This window comes from Malus sylvestris, chromosome 7 (assembly GCF_916048215.2).
Source record: "Malus sylvestris chromosome 7, drMalSylv7.2, whole genome shotgun sequence".
Classification (NCBI taxonomy): Eukaryota; Viridiplantae; Streptophyta; class Magnoliopsida; order Rosales; family Rosaceae; genus Malus; species Malus sylvestris.
The window spans coordinates 14,915,857-14,935,689 of record NC_062266.1 but is presented as its reverse complement, the minus strand read 5'-3'; the positions used below and the strand labels follow the sequence as shown (position 1 = coordinate 14,935,689).

At 38.6% G+C, this 19,833-nt stretch overlaps 1 protein-coding gene across 1 annotated transcript; it reads left to right on the top strand.

The window, feature by feature from the left end:
- The first annotated feature begins 13,269 nt into the window (after positions 1–13,269).
- On the top strand, positions 13,270–19,324 carry LOC126629503 (protein transport Sec1a-like). The gene is made up of 22 exons (XM_050299564.1): positions 13,270–13,483; positions 13,861–13,916; positions 14,066–14,147; positions 14,531–14,609; positions 14,745–14,795; positions 14,947–15,043; positions 15,145–15,177; positions 15,419–15,544; positions 15,663–15,851; positions 15,945–16,028; positions 16,147–16,245; positions 16,329–16,405; positions 16,785–16,881; positions 16,993–17,118; positions 17,211–17,306; positions 17,417–17,533; positions 17,649–17,726; positions 18,023–18,231; positions 18,408–18,498; positions 18,595–18,684; positions 18,798–18,898; positions 19,027–19,324. The coding sequence occupies exons 1-21, from the start codon at positions 13,405–13,407 to the stop codon at positions 18,849–18,851; spliced, it is 2,010 nt and encodes a 669-aa protein (XP_050155521.1). The 5' UTR covers positions 13,270–13,404; the 3' UTR covers positions 18,852–18,898; positions 19,027–19,324.
- The last annotated feature ends 509 nt before the right edge of the window (positions 19,325–19,833 follow it).

Sequence of the window (19,833 nt, the reverse complement as noted above, 5' to 3'; positions counted from 1 at the left end):
GGAAATATTGACCGTTTTGAAGAAATTTTAAACATTGATATTGGGTGGTGCTATTGAAGAAATTTTAAACACTGATATTGGATGGTGCTATCCACACATAATCTATGAATTGATGAAACAATTCTTGGTATATGCCGCTAAAGGAAAAGGCCAATGTTCACATATTTTCTGTTGTTTTGCTTCACATATAACACACTCAATTTTGGATCAATTCTAATGAAGTATTTACCCTTTTCTTTTGTCTTCTTACCCAAAACCACTTAATTTGTGTGTGTGCATAAAATTAAAATCATTACACTTTTTATTCCTTCTTCTAACAACCATATTACTCATTTTAGCCCTATAGCCCTCAAAAAAATTAATATTTTAATGAACAATGCCAGCCTTGACACGCCTTGACCTTGATATTCCCCGAATACCAGGATAGACACGTGCTGGCTGACACCTGAGGGTGATGAAGGCCATTAATTGATACGAAAGCTAAGAATAAGAAATAAATAAGGGCTATGAATTTAAAATACAATGAATTAACAATTTAGGAACGTGTTCAGAACATACAACTAACTAGAGTACTAAAAGAATTAATGTAAAATTTAATAAATAAAAGGATGTGGGTCATACACCGAGAGGACTCGAATATGCCATTGGGAAAACGTTGACGTCGGGATCGTATGCCTCGATTCTAAATCTTGAAAGGGGGCGCAAAACAAGGGTGAGTGGACCAAATTCATATATATATATATATATATATATATATATATATATATATAATACGAAAACAGTTATGAACATACTAACCCTCAGGTTTATATATAATGAAAACTACTAGTGTAATAAGTGATAGGTTTTCTGAATCTCTAGCATGCCATAAAGCATCTCAACAGGTATAACGTGGAAAAACATCATATAAATCATCGCGTGTAACGTCTCGTAGATCGTCTCGTAAGTGCGGTGTGCTGCCAATAAGATCATTGAATAATAATACTCCCGGCCTAATGCCTGTACCTAAGTCTCTGTGCCCGTAGCTAGAGATAACTCCCTCCCGGCCCAATGCTTGTCTCCGTGTCCCTCAACTTTCGCTAGGGATTATTTCTCATGGCCTAACTGCCAACACTAGATCCTCATCCCAGGCGGTATAGTGTCCACTAGGTACGCACAAATAGTTACGCCTAAAAAAAAAAACCACTTCATAGTATAAAGTCATCCATCGTTCATACTATAAAGAGAGAAAAAGGTGGTTTGGGCTTGAGCTCAAACCTACACAACACACACAACACACTCTTGTGCACACACATGCACACATGCACCGCAACACACACATACACGCACACACACACGTGCACCACACACACGTGCATGGACACACACACACACACACCACACACACACGCACGTACACACACACAACACACACACACACGGCCCAACACACACACACACATTCACTGAGTCCATGCAAGGCACGGCCCGTAGACCAAATAACCAAAAAGGAGAACTGGGCTGGTCTAAGTGCAGGCTAAGGCCCGTGGGGGTTTGGGTGGCCTGAATGGCCTGCGTGTTGTTTGGAGAAGAAAGCCGGAGCTGCTACAGCTCTGGCCGGCGACTTTCTAGCAAACTAAGGTCCAAACCATACACCAAAATGAAGAGGGGAGATAATAGAGTATTTCTATACCCTTTCTTCGTCGTGAAACGACCGTGAATGCTCGGAAAAATCCCATGAAAGTCACGGCTCGCCGGAGCTGGGTGAGCTTTCCCCCAAACCGATTTCGTTTTAAAACCTTGATAAAAACGATATAAAACTCATTAAAACACATTCATGCTAGAATCTAGAACGAATAGAGGGAAATTCGAGGCTTACCCACTCGGAAAAATTAATAAAACCCCGCCGGAGTTTTCTAGGTTTTGTCGTTCCTCACAACGACTGGAGAGAGAAAGAAGAGCGAAGTTGATGATGACGATGATGATCCCGTTGATGTCGGGAAGGGTGGTGTGGAGCTCTCGGGTGTGGGTCGAGGGGTGAGAGATCGGGGAGTGAGGGAGAGAGAGAGAGAGACGGGAGTGAGTGCAGAGAGAAAGAGAGAGAAAGGAAATGGGTCATGAGGTAGGGAAGAGAGAGAAAAAAATGTGAGGTTTGTTAGGGTGCTGCCACGTGTTTTTTTAATCCTTTGCAAATACATAAAGATCGAATTGATACCTTTCTTGATGTTTTGCAATTCCGACTTTATCTAAAAAATCGTGGCCCGAGTAACAATCGAAAAATGTTCCTTGATGTTTTGCACTAGTACTACCAATTACACAGGAACAACAGAAGGAGAGAGAGTAGCGGTAATCAGTTGCATCAATGCCCGATCATGCATTTTCCAAACCTTGAATTCATCACTTTCAATTGTCGGAGACATATCGCTTGAAGAAATAGAGGAATTCGCAGAATTGGATACGACAAAGCGAGTCGGACACAAATGCGACCCATCCATGAGACCATAGCCTTCAAGAAGCAACTCGATCTGAAAATTCCAAGTGAGATAATTGGAATCTTCAAGCTTAATAGTCACAGAAAATGAAACTATTGATATAAGAGATGTTATGGGAGATTGAAGAATCTAAAACTGAGCAGAAGTCACCATTGTAGCAAATCAGGAGAAAAACCCAGATGAAAATTTCTCTGAGAACTTAGAACAAGCACTTGGTGTGCAAAGAAGAGAATGTACCTAGTCGAGGAAGCAGAGAACGATCAAGATCCCAAGAAGAAGAGGAACGACCGTCAATTGAAGTAGTTAAGCGGAAGTAGAAGAACCAAGATCAGAAACCGTCAAGCACGAAGCTTTTTAGGCGAAAGATACCATGTAAACAAAAAGAAGCACATTATTCTTGCATAGAAAGAAAGAATAGTTTTAGAGAGAAAAAGTATTTCTTTTGTATTGAATGCATTAAGAGAGATCTCATTCCTTTACAATTATATGTTGTATATATCTGATTACATTGCTTAGCTACTAATCTAGTATAAGACTCATAAGATCTTGACACTTGTCATAATCTCTACTCACAGAATCTAAACAAACTTAACCACCTCACACATATAATATCTATCACAATCGAATGCAGGAAAAAACAGCGTCTTCTACGTAGTTTCTTTTTCTTACTAAGGCTTGTATATATATTGTTTGTACCATACTTGACCAATCCCGAAACTACCGAGCACCAGTCAACATTATACCGTCAAGGACCCATAAGAGTTTCCCTTCGACCAGGAGGCCAATCACAGAGTGACACGTGTCGACATCAGAAGCTAATCATAGCGCGACATGTGTCAACATCGGAAGCCAATCATAACACGACACATGTCAATGTCAGAACAAGGCTAGAAACTCTCTTCTATAAAAGGAGATCATTCTCCCACAATATTTCCTAATGTCATTTGTACTAAATCATTCACTAGTACTCACTAAAGGAGAGCTTGAACCTATGTACTTGTGTAAACCTTTCACAATTAATGAGAACTCCTCTACTCCGTAGACGTTGCCAATCTGGGTGAACCACGTACATCTTGTGTTTGCTTCCCTGTCTCTATCCATTTACATATTTATCCACACTAGTGACCGGAGCAATCTAGCGAAGGTCACAAACTTAACACTTTCTATTGTACCAAAGTCCTCGCTGATTTTGTGCATCAACATTTAGCGTCGTCTGTGGGAACGACACTTATTCCCACTCTCTTTAGCTTTGTTAAGCTGGTTTCCACCATTCGTACACTCTCTTTTGACCAGGCATCCCTTTCCAACATGGGGAGCGAAGGAAGCCACAACACATAGAATGACATCCCTTTTGCACTTAGTGCGAGGCAACGAAAGAAGGAAGGAAAAATGGTTGCTCTTCAAGCTAAAGTCGATGAGCTAGAAGCTCAGAACAACAAGATAACAATGAAGAATGAGGTCATCCAGAAGCAGTATGAGAAGCTCTTTGAGACGCTCCATGAAACTAGGCGTACTCAAACACGTGAGCTCGTTGCCTCTGTGGACATCAACCGTCATCTGGGTACCCCCCAACACGGAGGGTCACCTCCCTTTGACATGGGTATCCCTGATGAGGAGCGAGCTAATCATCAAAACATTGATCAACATGAGACTTCTCTCAACCCAGATGTTTCGACCCAAAACAGGAAAAGTGGAGGAAGATACCTCCTTATAGAAGGGATGGAAGGATCGAAAACTGTTTATTGTGACTGCCGAGACTTCCTAAAGCAACGTCGAGAGAATCCCTTCCACATATGCTTGAAGATCAATGACTTAAGGGTTTCTAAAAGACTCGGTCCCCTCCCACGACCTAGGCCCGCTGCCAATCTAGGGAAGGAACAACAAGTCCCAGAAGAACATCAAGGTACAGGGGACTCTGAGGCATTCCGACAGACTCACCCTAGAAGTCAGTACGACGAGTCCAAGAAAAAACCACACGCCCTTGCTCAAACTTTCCTACTTCCAAGAGACTATGGAGACTTACGAAAGAAAATTTCAGTGGTACATGGCTCCACTCAGGATCCCCTTGTCCTACAGCTTTTTAAAGAAGTAATCAAGTTGAAGGCTGAACGTCAGGCCGAGATACCTGACTGGAACCAACCCAGGCCTGGCCTTCTCACAAGGAGGATCCTCGACACCCCCTTCAAGCGAAGACAAAACAAAAGCTTGGTTTACAACTATATATTGGAAGGGATGACCCAATTGAACATCTTAACCTCTTTGAGTCCTCCATGGCATATCGGATGCACACCGACGAAGAGCGATGTCTTCTCTTCCCCTCCACCCTCTCTGACGGAGCTCTAAACTGGTATTGCCATCTTTCACTTGAGACAGTAGCTCATTTGAGGAACCCAAAGTTCAAGTCAAAACGACGGTCGGATGGGCCAGACATTCTCAGAAATGATGAAGGAGAAATAAGGTGCAATAAATCTCTGAAATAAGGGGAAAATTCCTACAAATAATAACTCTCCGAATGTACTTCTTGCACATAATTGGTGCCCTTATAAAAGAAAGGGCAACAGGGTTGTTGGTTCAAAAATCGAAGAGGCACCACTTTCCACACGCAACATCAACTCCTCGGGTACCACAAATAACTTTGCCAAAGATCTCTAACAAAGGTTAGACACATAAATTTTGAAGGTCCAGCTACCTTACTATTACCCACAAGGGTAAAGGAACAGCACCACTGCTTGATAACTAGAAAGTCCCAATGTGTGTCAACCTCCGTGCTCCGTGGCAAGGCAGACTGGCAAAAATGCCCAACCTTTACTCACATTCGATAAAACACTACCAACAAGATTGCTTGCTCAAAAATCGAAGAGGCACCGCTTTCCAAATCTTGAGAGCCAGACTCCCATCAGGATTACGTGCTCAAAAATCGAAGAGGCACCGCCTTCCGAATCTCGAGAGCTAGATTCCGAACATGATTGCTTTCTCAAAAATCGAAGAGACACTGCTATCCGAATCTCAAGAGTCAGACTCCCAACATGATTGCTTTCTCAAAAATCGAAGAGGCATCGCTCTCCGAATCTCGAGAGCCAGACTCCCAACAGGATTACTTCATTAAAAATTGAAGAGGCACATCGCTCCGAATCTCAAGAGCCAGACTCCCAACAGGATTACTTGCTTAAAAATCGAAGAGGCACCGCTCTCCGAATCTTAAGAGCCAGACTCCCAATAGGATTACTTGCTCAAAAATCGAAGAGGCACCGCTATCTGAATCTCAAGAGGCAGACTCCCAACAAGATTGCTTTCTCAAAAATCGAAGAGGCACCGTTCTCCGAATCTCGAGAGCCAGATCCCCAACAGGATTGCTTGTTTGAAAATTGAAGAGGCACCGCTCTCTGAACTTCGAGAGCTAGATTTTCTTGGATAAAGCTTGTTTGCAATCTTCACACGCAACATCAGCTTTCCAGATACCACATACCACTTTTTCAAAGTGCTCTAACAAAGTTAAAACACGTGAATCTTGCAGCTCCCACTACATTGCTATGACCGAGAAGGGTAAAGGAACAACGTTACCACTCGCTGTTAGGACAATTCCTATATATGTCGACCTTCATCCTCCACAACCAGGTAGACCTGCAAATAAAAAAATGCTTAATTTTTCTTCACATCCGAGAGGACACTCTCAGCAGAGTCTCTCAAAATACTCAGCTTCTTTTCCCCCTGATAATACCTCTGCAAACAAGCCACACTAGAGCAAGAGTATCTCATATCATTAGGGTTAAAAGCAAGAGTATCCCATATCATGCTTTTTCCCTGTCTTTTCCTTTGGCCTTGTTCTTACCTGCAAGACAAGGAGAAAGAGAGCAATCAGTTAGCACTTGGAATCAAGTTTCCAGTCAGGAATTGACTGCCTGGAACCCCTTGCTTGATTACTTACCTGGCATTGCTCTCGAGTACTCATCTTCAACATCTTATGCTTCTAGAGAAGATACCACATCTACCTGAGGAACAGATAGGGCAAGTGAGAATGATACAAGGAAGCATATGGAGACAAGCGTAAGAGAACATGTGCCGATACATCCACTACTTTGTCAACATCAAAAGTATCCCATATCATCAGGGTCGAACGTACTTTAGATTTGATGGACTTGTTTTGACCCTCAAATTCTTGAGTCGGCCTTATACTCTGGAGGAAACCAGAAAACCCTTTAGCCCAGTTCAAGAATAAGCCTGTGGAAAGTTACTTCTTCAAAAGAAAAAGTATTTCATATCCTCTATTCTCGATTTGCTTCTCCTTATCCTTGTTGCTGTTTACGACACAAGGAGAAGGAGAACAATCAACCGGAAGCCGAAGTCGAACCTTCGATCCAGGTTGCTTGCTTGGAAGTTTGATTGCTTACCTTGTTTGTTACCTTATTTGGCAAATCTCCTAGGTCAGCGACTTGAGGGACTCCTACTACATGGTTTGTATCACGCTTGACCAAGCTTGAAACTACAATTAAGCTTCAAGCGAAATTGATACATTACCTTGTGCGAGACCGGTTAAAGATACCACCCCTGGATGGAGGAAAAGTACTTCCAGAGAAGATGCCGCATCTACCTATGAGACGGATAAGGCAAGTGAAGACGATACCACACTTCGGTACTTAGAAGTTTCATGATTACTCAGCGGCTTGGATCTTGCAAGTCCCTAACCGAGGAGCTTCCTTCACTCGAGAACTTAGGGGAGCACTGTTTGTACCATACTTGACCAATCCTCGAAACTACCGAGCACCGGTCAACGTTATACCGTCAAGGACCCATAAAAGTTTCCCTTCAACCAGGAAGCCAATCATAGAGCGACATGTGTCGACATCAAAAGCCAATCATAGCGCGACACGTGTTAACATCAGAAGCCAATCATAACACGGCATGTGTCAATGTCAAAACAACGCTAGAAACTCTTTTCTATAAAAGGAGATCATTCTCCCACAATATTTCCTAATGTCATTTGTACTAAATCATTCACTAGTACTCACTAAAGGAGAGCTTGAACCTATGTACTTGTGTAAACCCTTCACAATTAATGAGAACTCCTCTACTCCGTGGACGTAGCCAATCTGGGTGAACCACGTACATCTTGTGTTTGCTTCCCTGTCTCTATCCATTTACATATTTATCCACACTAGTGACCGGAGCAATCTAGCGAAGGTCACAAACTTAACACTTTCTGTTGTACCAAAGTCCTCGCTGATTTTGTGCATCAACATATATGATTCTATGCAAGTTCTCGTACCATTTTCAGAAACTCATGGATTGCTTGTTGATTTTTTTCCCCTGATTTCTCATTTAAATAAAACAGTTGACTTTTGAATGGTTATTAGGTGTTGGTTACCAACAAACTAGAATGCAACTATCATAATCCATAGATACTAACCACATCTTATAAAGGAGAAGTTCTTGTGTGCGGACGCTCGTATAGGTTTCACACTCAAACAGTTGTATTTAACATGGGCGTAAGTGGAATCAATACAAGGAGCCTCACTCTTTTGTGAGAGGTAATGCATGGTTGATGTGGTTTAAGGCCCAAACTCGAGAATTTCTCCTTAGTAAATAAAAAAGTTTGCCCTTTCTTTAGGGCCAGAGAACATGAATGCCTTTAAATTTAACAGTAATGCTTAGAATCGAAAGGTTTCAAGTGATCAGCATCGAACATTAGGTGTGCGTACGTATGCACACCATAGAATACAAATGCCAAAGATGCCAAGAACTATCAAAATATTCTTCCAATCGTCTCTGTCTTCAAATTAGGAGTATATGTTATAGAAGTATGACATGCATATTTGTTAGGAACACTGTTCTAAAACTCCGTGCCTAGCACAGTCTAGGCACTAGGCGGCTGGTCACTACCACAATTGATTTGTGGCCGTTTGAAAATTAAAAAAGGGTGTCTAGACCTCCTTAGGTGTTCGCTTAGCCCACCTAGGCACCTGCTTAGCCTGCCTAGTCCTGTCTAGGCACCCGCCTATGTCATGACTTTCACTTGGACAAAAATCGATAACTTTCATTTTGGATTTTCTTTTTGTTCAATAAATTGTGAGAGACTTGTTCAATAAATCGGTTACCTTAATCTATGTCCTTTAATTTTGCATTTTATGTTCCCAATACAATTATGAATTTTTGTAAGTATAAATAGACACTTATTTGTACTGTATATAATAAATGGGATAGTTTAGTTGCAGTGACACACTCCGACTGGGATCGAGGCATGCTGGCCGTCACGTGAGGGTAACGTAGCCATGTGCACAGTGCGGAAGCGATAAAGATAAGAGTTATACGAATAAATAAAAACCGAAAGCTAATTAAAGTGCACTAATAAACCAGAAGTGCTAAAAGTGAAATACAAGTGTAAATACACCTAATCAGAGCGTAGAAAGTCTAGGTGCAGTCCAGTAGGACAAGTACTAATTATACAGTACCATAAGATGTCCTACACTTATTATATATATGTCAGAACCGCCGGAATCCTCGTACGCCACCAACAACAGTCTACCTAAAACCTGGAGGGGCGCAAAATAGAAAATGTGAGTGGGCAAAAACAAATGTTTGAAAAAACCATTTCATTTCTCAATAGTTCTAACCCCTCGCCGTAAAACATGTATAATTTTTCCCAAAAATAGAATATAAACATATGCATAAATGTATATATATATAATTATTTTAACTCGAATCATGCTTTACATAATCATATTCATAAGTATGCCATGCCAAGATATAAACAGAATAAGTAATTCAGGTGAGAATAAATTCATGGAAGATAACGTATTAGCCGAAACCTCTGCATAAGTCTGTACGACTGAATTCATAGCTCATTAGTCAATCTAGCCGGAGTCACTACAATGACCTATACGGCATTACATTGCACATAAGTCGGAACCACTAAAAATGGGTCTGTATGACAAGATTGGGTGTAATATAATTATGCTCAATATTACGCTCTCATAATAATTGGGTGATAAATCGCTAATCACCTACGAGTCGGAACCATCTATGATGGTCTGTACGACAAGACTGTGCACTTAAATTGGATCCAATGTAAGCATATGGTGCGGGAGGTGACATTATAAAAAGGACTGTGCCATATCTCTGGCTAAATTACAATCACCCTAGGTGCAGGTTTATGAGCTTAACTTTTCTCAATCACAACTTTAATCACATTCACGAATTATAACTCACTTGGGCTTACCTGAGCGTCCACAACACCACAATTATATATAGAGTAAATTGTACAAATGGTCCCTCAACTTTAATCAAATTGGAGCAATGGTCCCTCAACTAAAAATCCATTACCATTGATCCCTCAACTTATCAAAATGTGTAGCTATAGTCCTTTTCATCAATTTTGTCAAAATTTTGTCAAAATAAGCTATGTTGGAATGACCATTTATATAATTAGGGTCCCTCAACTCATCAAAGTGTATAATTATGGTTCTTTTCATCAACTATGTCAAAAAATTTGTCAAAACGAGTTATATTGTAAGGATCATTGCTACAATTGGATTAAAGTTAAAGGACCATTTCTCCACTTGAATTAAAATTCAGGGACCAATGGTAATGGATTTTTAGTTGAGGGATCATAGCTGCACGTTTTGATAAGTTGAGGGACCAAAGGTAATGGATTTTTAGTTGAGGGACCATTGTTCCAATTGAGTTAAAGTTAAGGGACCATAGCTACAATTTACTCTTATATATATTATGCATCATATACTAATTCACATAGGAAATAAAAATTTATAAGCATGGCATTCTGGGAAAATATCAAGTATATAAATATATACTGAAAACCAAAAGCCCACTCACTGGTATGTCGAAGAGTTGTAACCCCTGAGTCGCCCTTGACTGCGCTCGTCCTTGGGATAAGTCTCACCTATATGCGAAATAACTATAAAAACGTTATTTAAAGCACATAGACAAAACTAGCTAATAACTTCTCATACAATGCTCAAATGGGTTGTTTGAATACACCAACGTGATCTACACAACCTCACGAACATCCCCATATTTTTAGAAAAGTTTTCCGACCACTGACGTGCCGTCACGCGTCGGCCAAGGCACGGCAACACGCGCGGCCACGCGCAGAGAACCCTAACAGAAACCCTAACTGCTGTTAGGAATATTCTGTTAAATAGTAATGTAATCCGTTAGTTTTACCTGACAGCGTCAGAATATTCCGTCAACTTTTTTGGAATATTCTATCTTCTTCTTCGGCTAGCCTAGCCATCGCCGTTCGCCGGAAACTGGAAAAATACGAAAACCTTCATATCTCACTCATTTCTCATCCAAATTTCATGAAACCATTACCAAATTGAAGCTCTCGACTTGTAGAACATTTCCTTACCTGTTTAAAGCCTCAAAGATCACGGGATCTCACCGGAAAAATTCGAGAAAACTGGCCAAACTTGAAATTGACGATCCCGACGTCCAAAATGCTTGGTTTTTCTTCTCCGAGCTTCGTGAGGGCCTTCTAAAGCTTCATGTGAGCTTAAAATCTACTGAAACCTTCACATTTACGTGTGCATGAATAGTGCACCAAATCGGAGGTTAGAGTTCTCGGGGTTTTTGAGGTTTTCAGGTCCTAAAAATGGCATATATGAACTCAGGGACTTGCAAGGAGTTCGAATCTTACCTTCTTGACATCGATCCGTGCTTGAAATGTGAGTTTGGCGTTCTTCCGTACGTTTGTACGGACTTTCTGAAAAATCCGTGAGGAAGAAGAGAGAGAGAAGGCACGGGGAGAGAGAGAGAGTTTGTGTGTGTGTGTGATCCACGTGGGTCACCAACCAACCAAAGAAAATAACATCTAAGTCCCAAAGCATAACACACACACGCTACAATTTTAACGTCCAAGGATAAAACCGTCATTTTACATCGTCGATAATAATAATTCGGGACGAGCTGCGACATGCTATCCCTGTCCTCTAACTATTATAGACTAAAACCTTATGCATTTTATATTTTAGATTGAAGTCCCTCTCATGCCACATAAATGACATAATAGTAAAATAAATTCAATAATACCAATAAAGACTCAAACTGTTATATATTTTGCTTTCATTTACACTACCAATTTAATTATTGAAATTTTTCTTATGGGTTTCAACCAAAAAAATGCTTATGGGTGCATTCTAGATTATAAAAAAAAATCCAATTTTATTTTATTTTATAAAATATGAGTAGATTTATATAATAAAATATGGGTACATTTGAATACATTTATGTAATAAAAATTGGAGTAAATTGTAGCAAATGGTCCCTTAATTTTAACTCAATTGGAGCAATGGTCCCTCAACTCATCAAACCGTGTAGCTATGGTCCTTCAATTAAAATCCATTATCATTGGTCTCTCAAATTTAATCAAACTGGAGAAATGGTCTCTCCACTTTAACCCAATTGAAGCAATGGTCCCTCAACTTTAATCAAATTGGAGAAATGGTCTCTCAACTTTAACCCAATTGGAGCAATGGTCCCTCAACTTTAACCCAATTGGAGTAATGGTCTTTCCTACGTAACTCATTTTGACAAAATTCTGACAAAGGTGGCGAAAAAGGCCATAGCTACACACTTGATGAGTTGAGGGATCCCAATTGTAGCAATAGTCATTTCAACATAACTTATTTTGACAAAATTCTAACGAAGTTGACGAAAATGACCATAGCTACACATTTTGATGGGTTGATGGACTAATGGTAATGGATTTTTAGTTGAGGGACCATTGCTCCAATTTGATTAAAGTTGAGAGACCATTGCTACAATTTACTCTAAAATTGGGTACATTTTACATATAAAATATTGGTACATTTATATAAAAATGTGGTTATATTTCACATACAAAAAGTTGGTACATTTTATACAAAAAAAGGGGGCACGTTTTATATAAATTGGGTACATTTTTTTATAAAAAATAGGCACATTTTAGACTAATATATATATATATATATATATATATATATTTTACATTAAAAATGGGTACATTTTATATAAAAAAGAATGGTACTTACAAAACAAAAATATTGGTACATTTTGCATATAACAAAGTGGTAGATTTTTAAAGAAAAATGGGTTCATTATAAAGGTTAAAAAACTTGTGAGTATAAATAAAAGTTTAAAAAATAAAAAAGAAATTAATATATGGGTACAAATTAAAACTAAAAAGAAAATTGGCACAATTTAAAAAAAAAAAAAAAGAGAGTTGCAAATTGAAAATGGGTACAAACTAAAAATAGAAATATATGGTATAAAGTTTAGTCATGAATATAAATATACCAAATGTAACATTTCTAACACTAAATGAATTCTAAATTGAAATGAAAAGAAATTAAATTAAATTATCTTGATATGTAAATATTTTATTATTGAACTAATTAATGATGTTTATTAAAACCTAAGGACCTTGATTAAAAATTGAAAATGAATAAGGTTTTAATTAATTGAGTAAAAAAAGAGGGATGAAAAGAATGGAGGAAGAATTGAAAACTTGAGAATATTTATGACATGCTTTTTTCTTAGGAATGGAGGAAGAATCACGTCATTTAAAAATTATTGTGAGTCCCGACATGATCGAAACTAAATATTAACTCTTGATCTTCTTAATTTTTACGACTAGATTAATTTTAGACATGAATACTTCTGCTTCATGTCGCCCCGACAAGAACAACACAAAGAAAACGACGCCGCATTGAGAGCGTTTGCTCGTCCGTAAAAGTGATAACTTAAGCGAAGTTTAAGTTTCGTTTGACACGTCAAAGTACCAGTATAACGACCTTCTCTTCCTTCCCGCTCCTTTCTCGCCTCCCAAACTCCAGCTGAACCTCTCTCCCTCTCTCTATCTCTCTGGATCATTAATTCATTAATCTAATTTATTTTTTTATTGAATTTGAATCCAATAATCTGATCTGCTGCTGCGACGATGTCGTTTTCTGATTCTGATTCGTCTTCTCATGGCGGAGCTACGGAGTACAAAATTTTCCGACAAGTCAGCCGTGACCGTAAGCTCTCGCTCGAACCAACAATTTTCTTTCTCACATTCTTTTTGTATTTTATTTGTTCTTATTTTCTGTTTTTTTCTCGAGAAAATGCATGAGCTGGAAGTTTTGAATCTCAAAAACGTCAGCATTAATAAGGCTCCAAATTATGGTCTCCATGTTATTATACACTTCTTCTCTGAGAAAATGTGCGAGATCATTGAAATTTTGATAATTTTGACAAATTGAAGGAAGTTGAGGTTCTACCATCGCTGAGTTGCTCAACTCCTTACAAAATAAAACTATGCAAAGTTTGCTAAATTTCTGATGCGAGACAACACAACACAACACATCGTCGTAATGTGAGTGACATATATTTATATTTGGATTTTGGATTTTAGGGTTATTGCACGAAATGCTTGGATCTACCAGAACAGAGAATTCTAAGTCTTGGAAGGTATGTTAAATTCTGTGTCTAATTTTTATTTCCAGCTTAAGAAGCTAAACTATGACCCTTTCAAGGCATTTGTTATTTAGATTTTTCATTTGGTCATTTGAAACTTGAATTACTTGCAGCGTATTGAGTTCAAATAATTTCCTTCCCAGGTGCTTATCATGGATAAAGTGACAGTGAAAGTTATGTCCCATTCATGTAAAATGGCAGATATCACAGACCAAGAAATTTCGCGTGAGCACTACTATCAATTTTTCGTTCATATGTACCACTGCAATGCTTAGAATGTTGCATTTGTTTTTCCATCTTCTTCCAAGTTTTTGGTCCTAGTCACTCTGAATTTTCCGATATTAAATAGAGTCGAGATTGGGAGGAAATGGAATCAAATAGTACGGACTGCAGAGTGAGTTAGGTGATAGAATTCGACGGGGTGAAAATTGTGGAGAATGTACACTCTATTTTGATGTTAATTCCAATGAAGCAAATAGTATTTTGGTACATGTCATTGGTTACAATATCAGCTAAGACATCTGTAGTCAAAGACACTCATGCTGTGCTTCCCTATGCTTTTTATTGTTCCTTGGGACTTGCTAGAAACCGATTCTCATTTATTGCAGTGGTGGAAGACCTTTTTCGGAGGAGAGAACCATTGCCCTCCATGGATGTTGTTTATTTCATCCAGCCAACAAAAGAGAAGTACAGTTTTATTCAGAACATACAATCCTTGATCCTTTTTTCGTCCGTTTAGCACTGCTTATTCAGAAGTAACGAAAATTTACGATTTCATTTTTGTATGGTCTATTTTTAACCGTATCTTTTGCTAGCATGCAGTATAGTCATGTTCCTGTCTGACATGTCTGGAAGGGAGCCGTTATACAGGAAGTACGATAACTATTTTTTATAATTTGAGATTTTGTATATTTTGTACCCAGTGCTACAAAAATTTGAGCTTTTATCGCTTGCGATTTCAAACAGCGCAATGTGCTGATTGTTTTCTTTTGTTTTCTTGCCTGTTTCAATTTCGTGGCTGTAGAGCATTCGTATTTTTCAGTTCACCTATCCCAAAGGAACTTGTAAATCACATAAAGAGCGATACAAGTGTTTTACCCCGCATAGGTGCACTGAGAGAGGTTGGTCTTTTCTTATGCGATTGCTCCGTATTTCTAACGGTTGTTTTTACTTTTTATATTCAAATTCTCGTCTGGTCTTATGTTTCATTGTTACTATGCAGATGAATTTTGAGTACTTTCCTATAGATAGTCAGGTACTGTTATAATATTTGGTATAGTTTTTTATACGCGTTTGTTTTGTGGCATCATATCTCATTTTTTTTAAAGTAACTCACTATTCTCTTTAGTTTCGGTTTCCATCCTGTAGGTGCTACTTAACACAAAAATATGAGTAATTGACTATCTTTGCTTTCGATCAAACTTTGAACATACTGATATTGGAGCTATTTTCAGAAACATGGGGATGATTTTTCACTGAGATTCACTTTATTGTAGGCTTTTGTCACTGATCAACAAAGGGCGTTGGAGGAGCTCTTCGGTAATACTGAGAATGCTCGCAAATTCAATGCTTCCATAAACATAATGGCAACTCGAATTGCTACGGTTTTTGCTTCTTTGAAGGTTTATAGTTCTTGGTTCCCTTTTTTCTTTTCGGAAACAGTAATTTTTTCTGTCAATAAAATGGTTTTTTCTGCCTTTTTCCTTGTGCAAATGTCTAAACAAGTTTGCACTACCTCAGGAGCTCCCATATGTGCGTTATCATGCTGCCCAGTCAGATGACTCAACAGAAGCATCACCTCGTGACTTAATTCCTACAAAGCTTGCTGCTGCTGTTTGGGACATAATTTCAAATTATAAATCTTCTATTCCCAACTTTCCGCAGAAAGAGACATGCGAACTGCTCATCTTGGATAGATCTGTTGATCAGGTTATTATTCCTTGTCCTGTGCCGTCTGTTTTTTCTTCTACGTTCTGTATGCTGTTATATTTTGACCTGTCGAATGTGGTGGATTTGAAATAGATTGCTCCGGTCATACATGAATGGACATACGACGCTATGTGTCACGATTTATTGGATATGGACGGGAACAAATATATGCATGAGGTATGCCTTCATGTTGCCTTTTATGACCCTTAATTTTATTTATGTTCATGTATTTAATTCTAGTTGGAGTTTTTTATTCTCTCCCCTAGATATAGAGATAACATATATTGTATATTAGGTTCCTAGCAAAACTGGTGGCGATCCTGAGAGAAAGGAGGTGCTTTTGGAAGACAACGATCCAGTCTGGCTTGAGCTTCGTCATACACACATAGCAGATGTATATTTCGTGATTTCAGACATTTTAGTTTACATGAATATATTATAAATGTGAATACTATAATCGATTAACTGAAATATCAGGCTAGCGAACGGTTGAGCGACAAGTTTACCACCTTTCAATCAAAGAATAAAGCTGCACAGCTCCAACAGAGTGCAAGGTTGGTCTTACTATATAATAGGGACTCTTAGAAATTGTTTACCATTTGATGTAGAGAGGTTTTATCTTATTGGTGCTGTTTCAGATTAAAAAGATTTTCTAGAACTACATGAACTTATAGACAGTTCCACCATAGGAGTGTTGAATTATAGTCTCGAAAAACGTCCCATTTTTTGCATGAATACGAGGTACAAAAATCTCAAGCTTAGCAGCATCCCTGGTACTGAAGCTTATTCCTAGAATTTGTAAAGCAGTATGCTTGTAGGTACTATGGTATAGGAGAATCAATAATAGATTTTAATTGATATCGAATATAAGTGTTTTTGGATCTTGAACTATCGTTGTCATACACTTCTAATGTAGAAGATTAATTTGTGCAGAGAGGGCAATGAGTTATCTACGCGGGACTTGCAGAAGATGGTTCAAGCTTTGCCACAATACACTGAACAAGTTGAAAAGATTTCTCTCCACGTTGAGGTTAGCTTTGAACATTTTCAGGCATTGTGTGTCTTTAGATGAAATATATGTACTTTCACTTGTAACAAAGCCGTTCGTGCTGATTTCTTTTGCTTCATTGTTTCAACTCAGATTGCAGGGAAAATTAACAAAATTATCAGGGAAACAGGACTTCGAGACCTCGGGCAACTGGAGCAGGATCTTGTTTTTGGAGATGCAGGAGCCAAGGATGTCATCAATTATCTGAGGACAAATCAGGTGATGTACAAGGGACATGCAGTTCTCCCACTAAGTAGTTTTTGATATTTGATACCCACTATTTTTTAACGGAGATTATCCAATTTATGCAGGATACAACGCCTGAAAATAAGTTGCGTCTTTTAATGATTTATGCATCTGTATATCCTGAGAAGTTCGAGGGAGACAAAGCTAATAAGCTAATGCAGGTAGCTATGACATCTATGTCTACTATATTATGTGTATATGGTTAGTTAAGTTAATTTATAGCTGAAAAAACAAAATAGTTACGTTAATTTCTTTCTGTCTGTTAACTTAGTTGGCAAAATTATCACGGGAGGACATGAAGGTTGTGAATAATATGCGGTTGCTTGGGGGTTCATCAGAGTCCAAGAAGACATCTAGTAGCTTCTCACTGAAGTTCAATGCTGCGAAGGTAAGCATATCTACTTGTGGAGATGGTTCCTGAATATTAGTGTAGGGTCCTGTTTCAGAAAACAAGCAGCTGAAAGAGTAAGGCCTGTATATAAATGATCATGTTTTACAATCAGACGAAGGGAGCAGCGAGGAAGGATCGTACTGATGAGGTGGAAACATGGCAACTATTTCGATTCTATCCCATGATAGAGGTACGTAAGCTTGAACATCATGAAGGTGGTCTCTCCACGTGTGTTACACAACATTTTAACACTTTTCATTTGATCATTTAGTCATTTAATTAGAATTAGCAACCCCATACTGCACTCTCTTTCCTCCTGACAGAGGAGAAAAAAAAGGAGAGATTATTCTTGGTGATTGTGTGTAGTGTAGAGATGTAATTCTTTTAAGGAGATGGAAATTTTTTACATCCGAATGGGAAAATTTGAATCTGAACTAGTTTAGAAAGCTTATTAAGATTTATTTATTTATTTGTTTTTTTTTTCAGGAGATCATTGAAAATCTTAGTAAAGGTGAATTACCAAAGAACGAGTATTCATGCTTGAATGAACCTACTCCGGCTCCCCAAGGGGGCAGTGTGAGAGGCCACAGTTCATCAGCGCAGACAAGCCAATCTACCGGTGCTCCTCATTCAATGAGATCAAGGCGGACTGCTAACTGGGGACGGGCTCGGCATTCTGATGATGGATATTCAAGGTAGCGTCATGGTGCCCAATCTCTAGTCAGAGTTAATTTGCTCATTCCCCAATTGAATGTCCATGCAAGGGCAGCGGTTGAATTTAATCATCCGATTTTATGCTAGTTCATATGGCAACTTAGAACAGCACAACTCGGATAGTAACTAATCATTGCTCTGCCACTACCTTTTGTAGTGACTCAGTTTTGAGAGGTTCATCTACTGATTTCAAGAAGATGGGGCAACGTATCTTTGTATTTATGATTGGTGGGGCAACTCGATCTGAGGTAGAATTTGCGAGCAACTTCTCAGCTTAGTTTCTAGATCTGCAGTGTAGTGCTTTTAGATATTCTCTCACGGTTTTATCTTGATGCTGTCCTCAGTTACGAGTTTGTCACAAGCTAACGACGAAACTGAGAAGGGAAGTAATCCTGGGTACTACTGGTCTCATTGAACCCCCACAGTATATTACGGTATGTATACCTTTACTATCATCATTTCTTATGTGGAATCGTACGAAAAGAAGTCCTATCTAAACTGTTGTTCAAGTATCAATTTACGATCATGATTATTGTGTATGTTCCAGAAACTGAAGCTGCTATCAGAAAAAGAGCTAGCAATGGACGGCCTTGGAATCTAAACTACAATGGCAATGAATACTTAAAATGTACCTTTGATCGAAAGCAGGTTGGCCATTTTGATCGGCTAGGCATGCTTATTTTGTTTTATAACTTGCTACTGCAATATTCTCTCTTGAACATAAAATTGTGATTGAAGGAAACAATGACAATGCTGCTTTAATTTGTTTTCTGCAGACTTATGATCATTACCTGTTGATGGATGGTTTGCGTGCCTGCTACATCGATGGATCAGTTTCGTGCTTATATACATCCATCAACAGGTAATCATTGTTCATATGGGAAGAAAGCATGGGGGTTTCCAAATATTAAGGAGGCATTATATAGAATGCTGCATTCAGAACGAATCAGTATGTTTGTCATATATATACATATATATAAGATGTTGAAGGATTTCATATTGTTCGTGTCTACACCTGATCGAAACATGGGTGTGTTTCAGAATTCTGATATTAATTGCTATCTTTTTCCATCCTATCGCATTCCCGGTTGTCCTGGGTTTTTGTAGAGGTGAATTTTTGTTTAAGAGTCTGTTCAATCTCTAGACATCCCCCAAATATTCGAAAGCGATGCAATGCTTAGGAATACAATACCCACAAACCTCACAAGCCTTATCTGTGTAAACGATGAGGAAATTGGTGTTCTCTCTTTTGCCTTAGTTTGCCCGTAAATGCCATAATCGTGTTTTCTGTTGATGTACAAATTAGATGAGTATATGCACTTTATTAAGCAGAGAGAGGAACCATTTCCTTTTGAAGTCTATAATCAATTACCACCCATCACGGTAATAAGATAGGAAACTGAATCTCTTAATTTGACCAATACGATTGTTTACAAATAATAAATTCGTTAAACCCTACTTTTCACATGGACCATGTCATATGGACCACCTTAGAATATTAAAATATTGTTACATTCTCCCACTTGGTCCATAATAACTAGGCGTGGGCAAACGGGTCTTAGACTCGCAGGTTGGGGCGGGTA

Bases quoted from the DNA above. Each gene is read 5' to 3' on its own strand.
- LOC126629503 (XM_050299564.1), top strand. From the start codon at position 13,405: ATGTCGTTTTCTGATTCTGATTCGTCTTCTCATGGCGGAGCTACGGAG. The intron at 14,610-14,744 runs GTACAGTTTTAT...GCTAGCATGCAG, and splicing joins ATCCAGCCAACAAAAGAGAA to TATAGTCATGTTCCTGTCTG. The intron at 18,499-18,594 runs GTAGAATTTGCG...TGCTGTCCTCAG, and splicing joins GTGGGGCAACTCGATCTGAG to TTACGAGTTTGTCACAAGCT.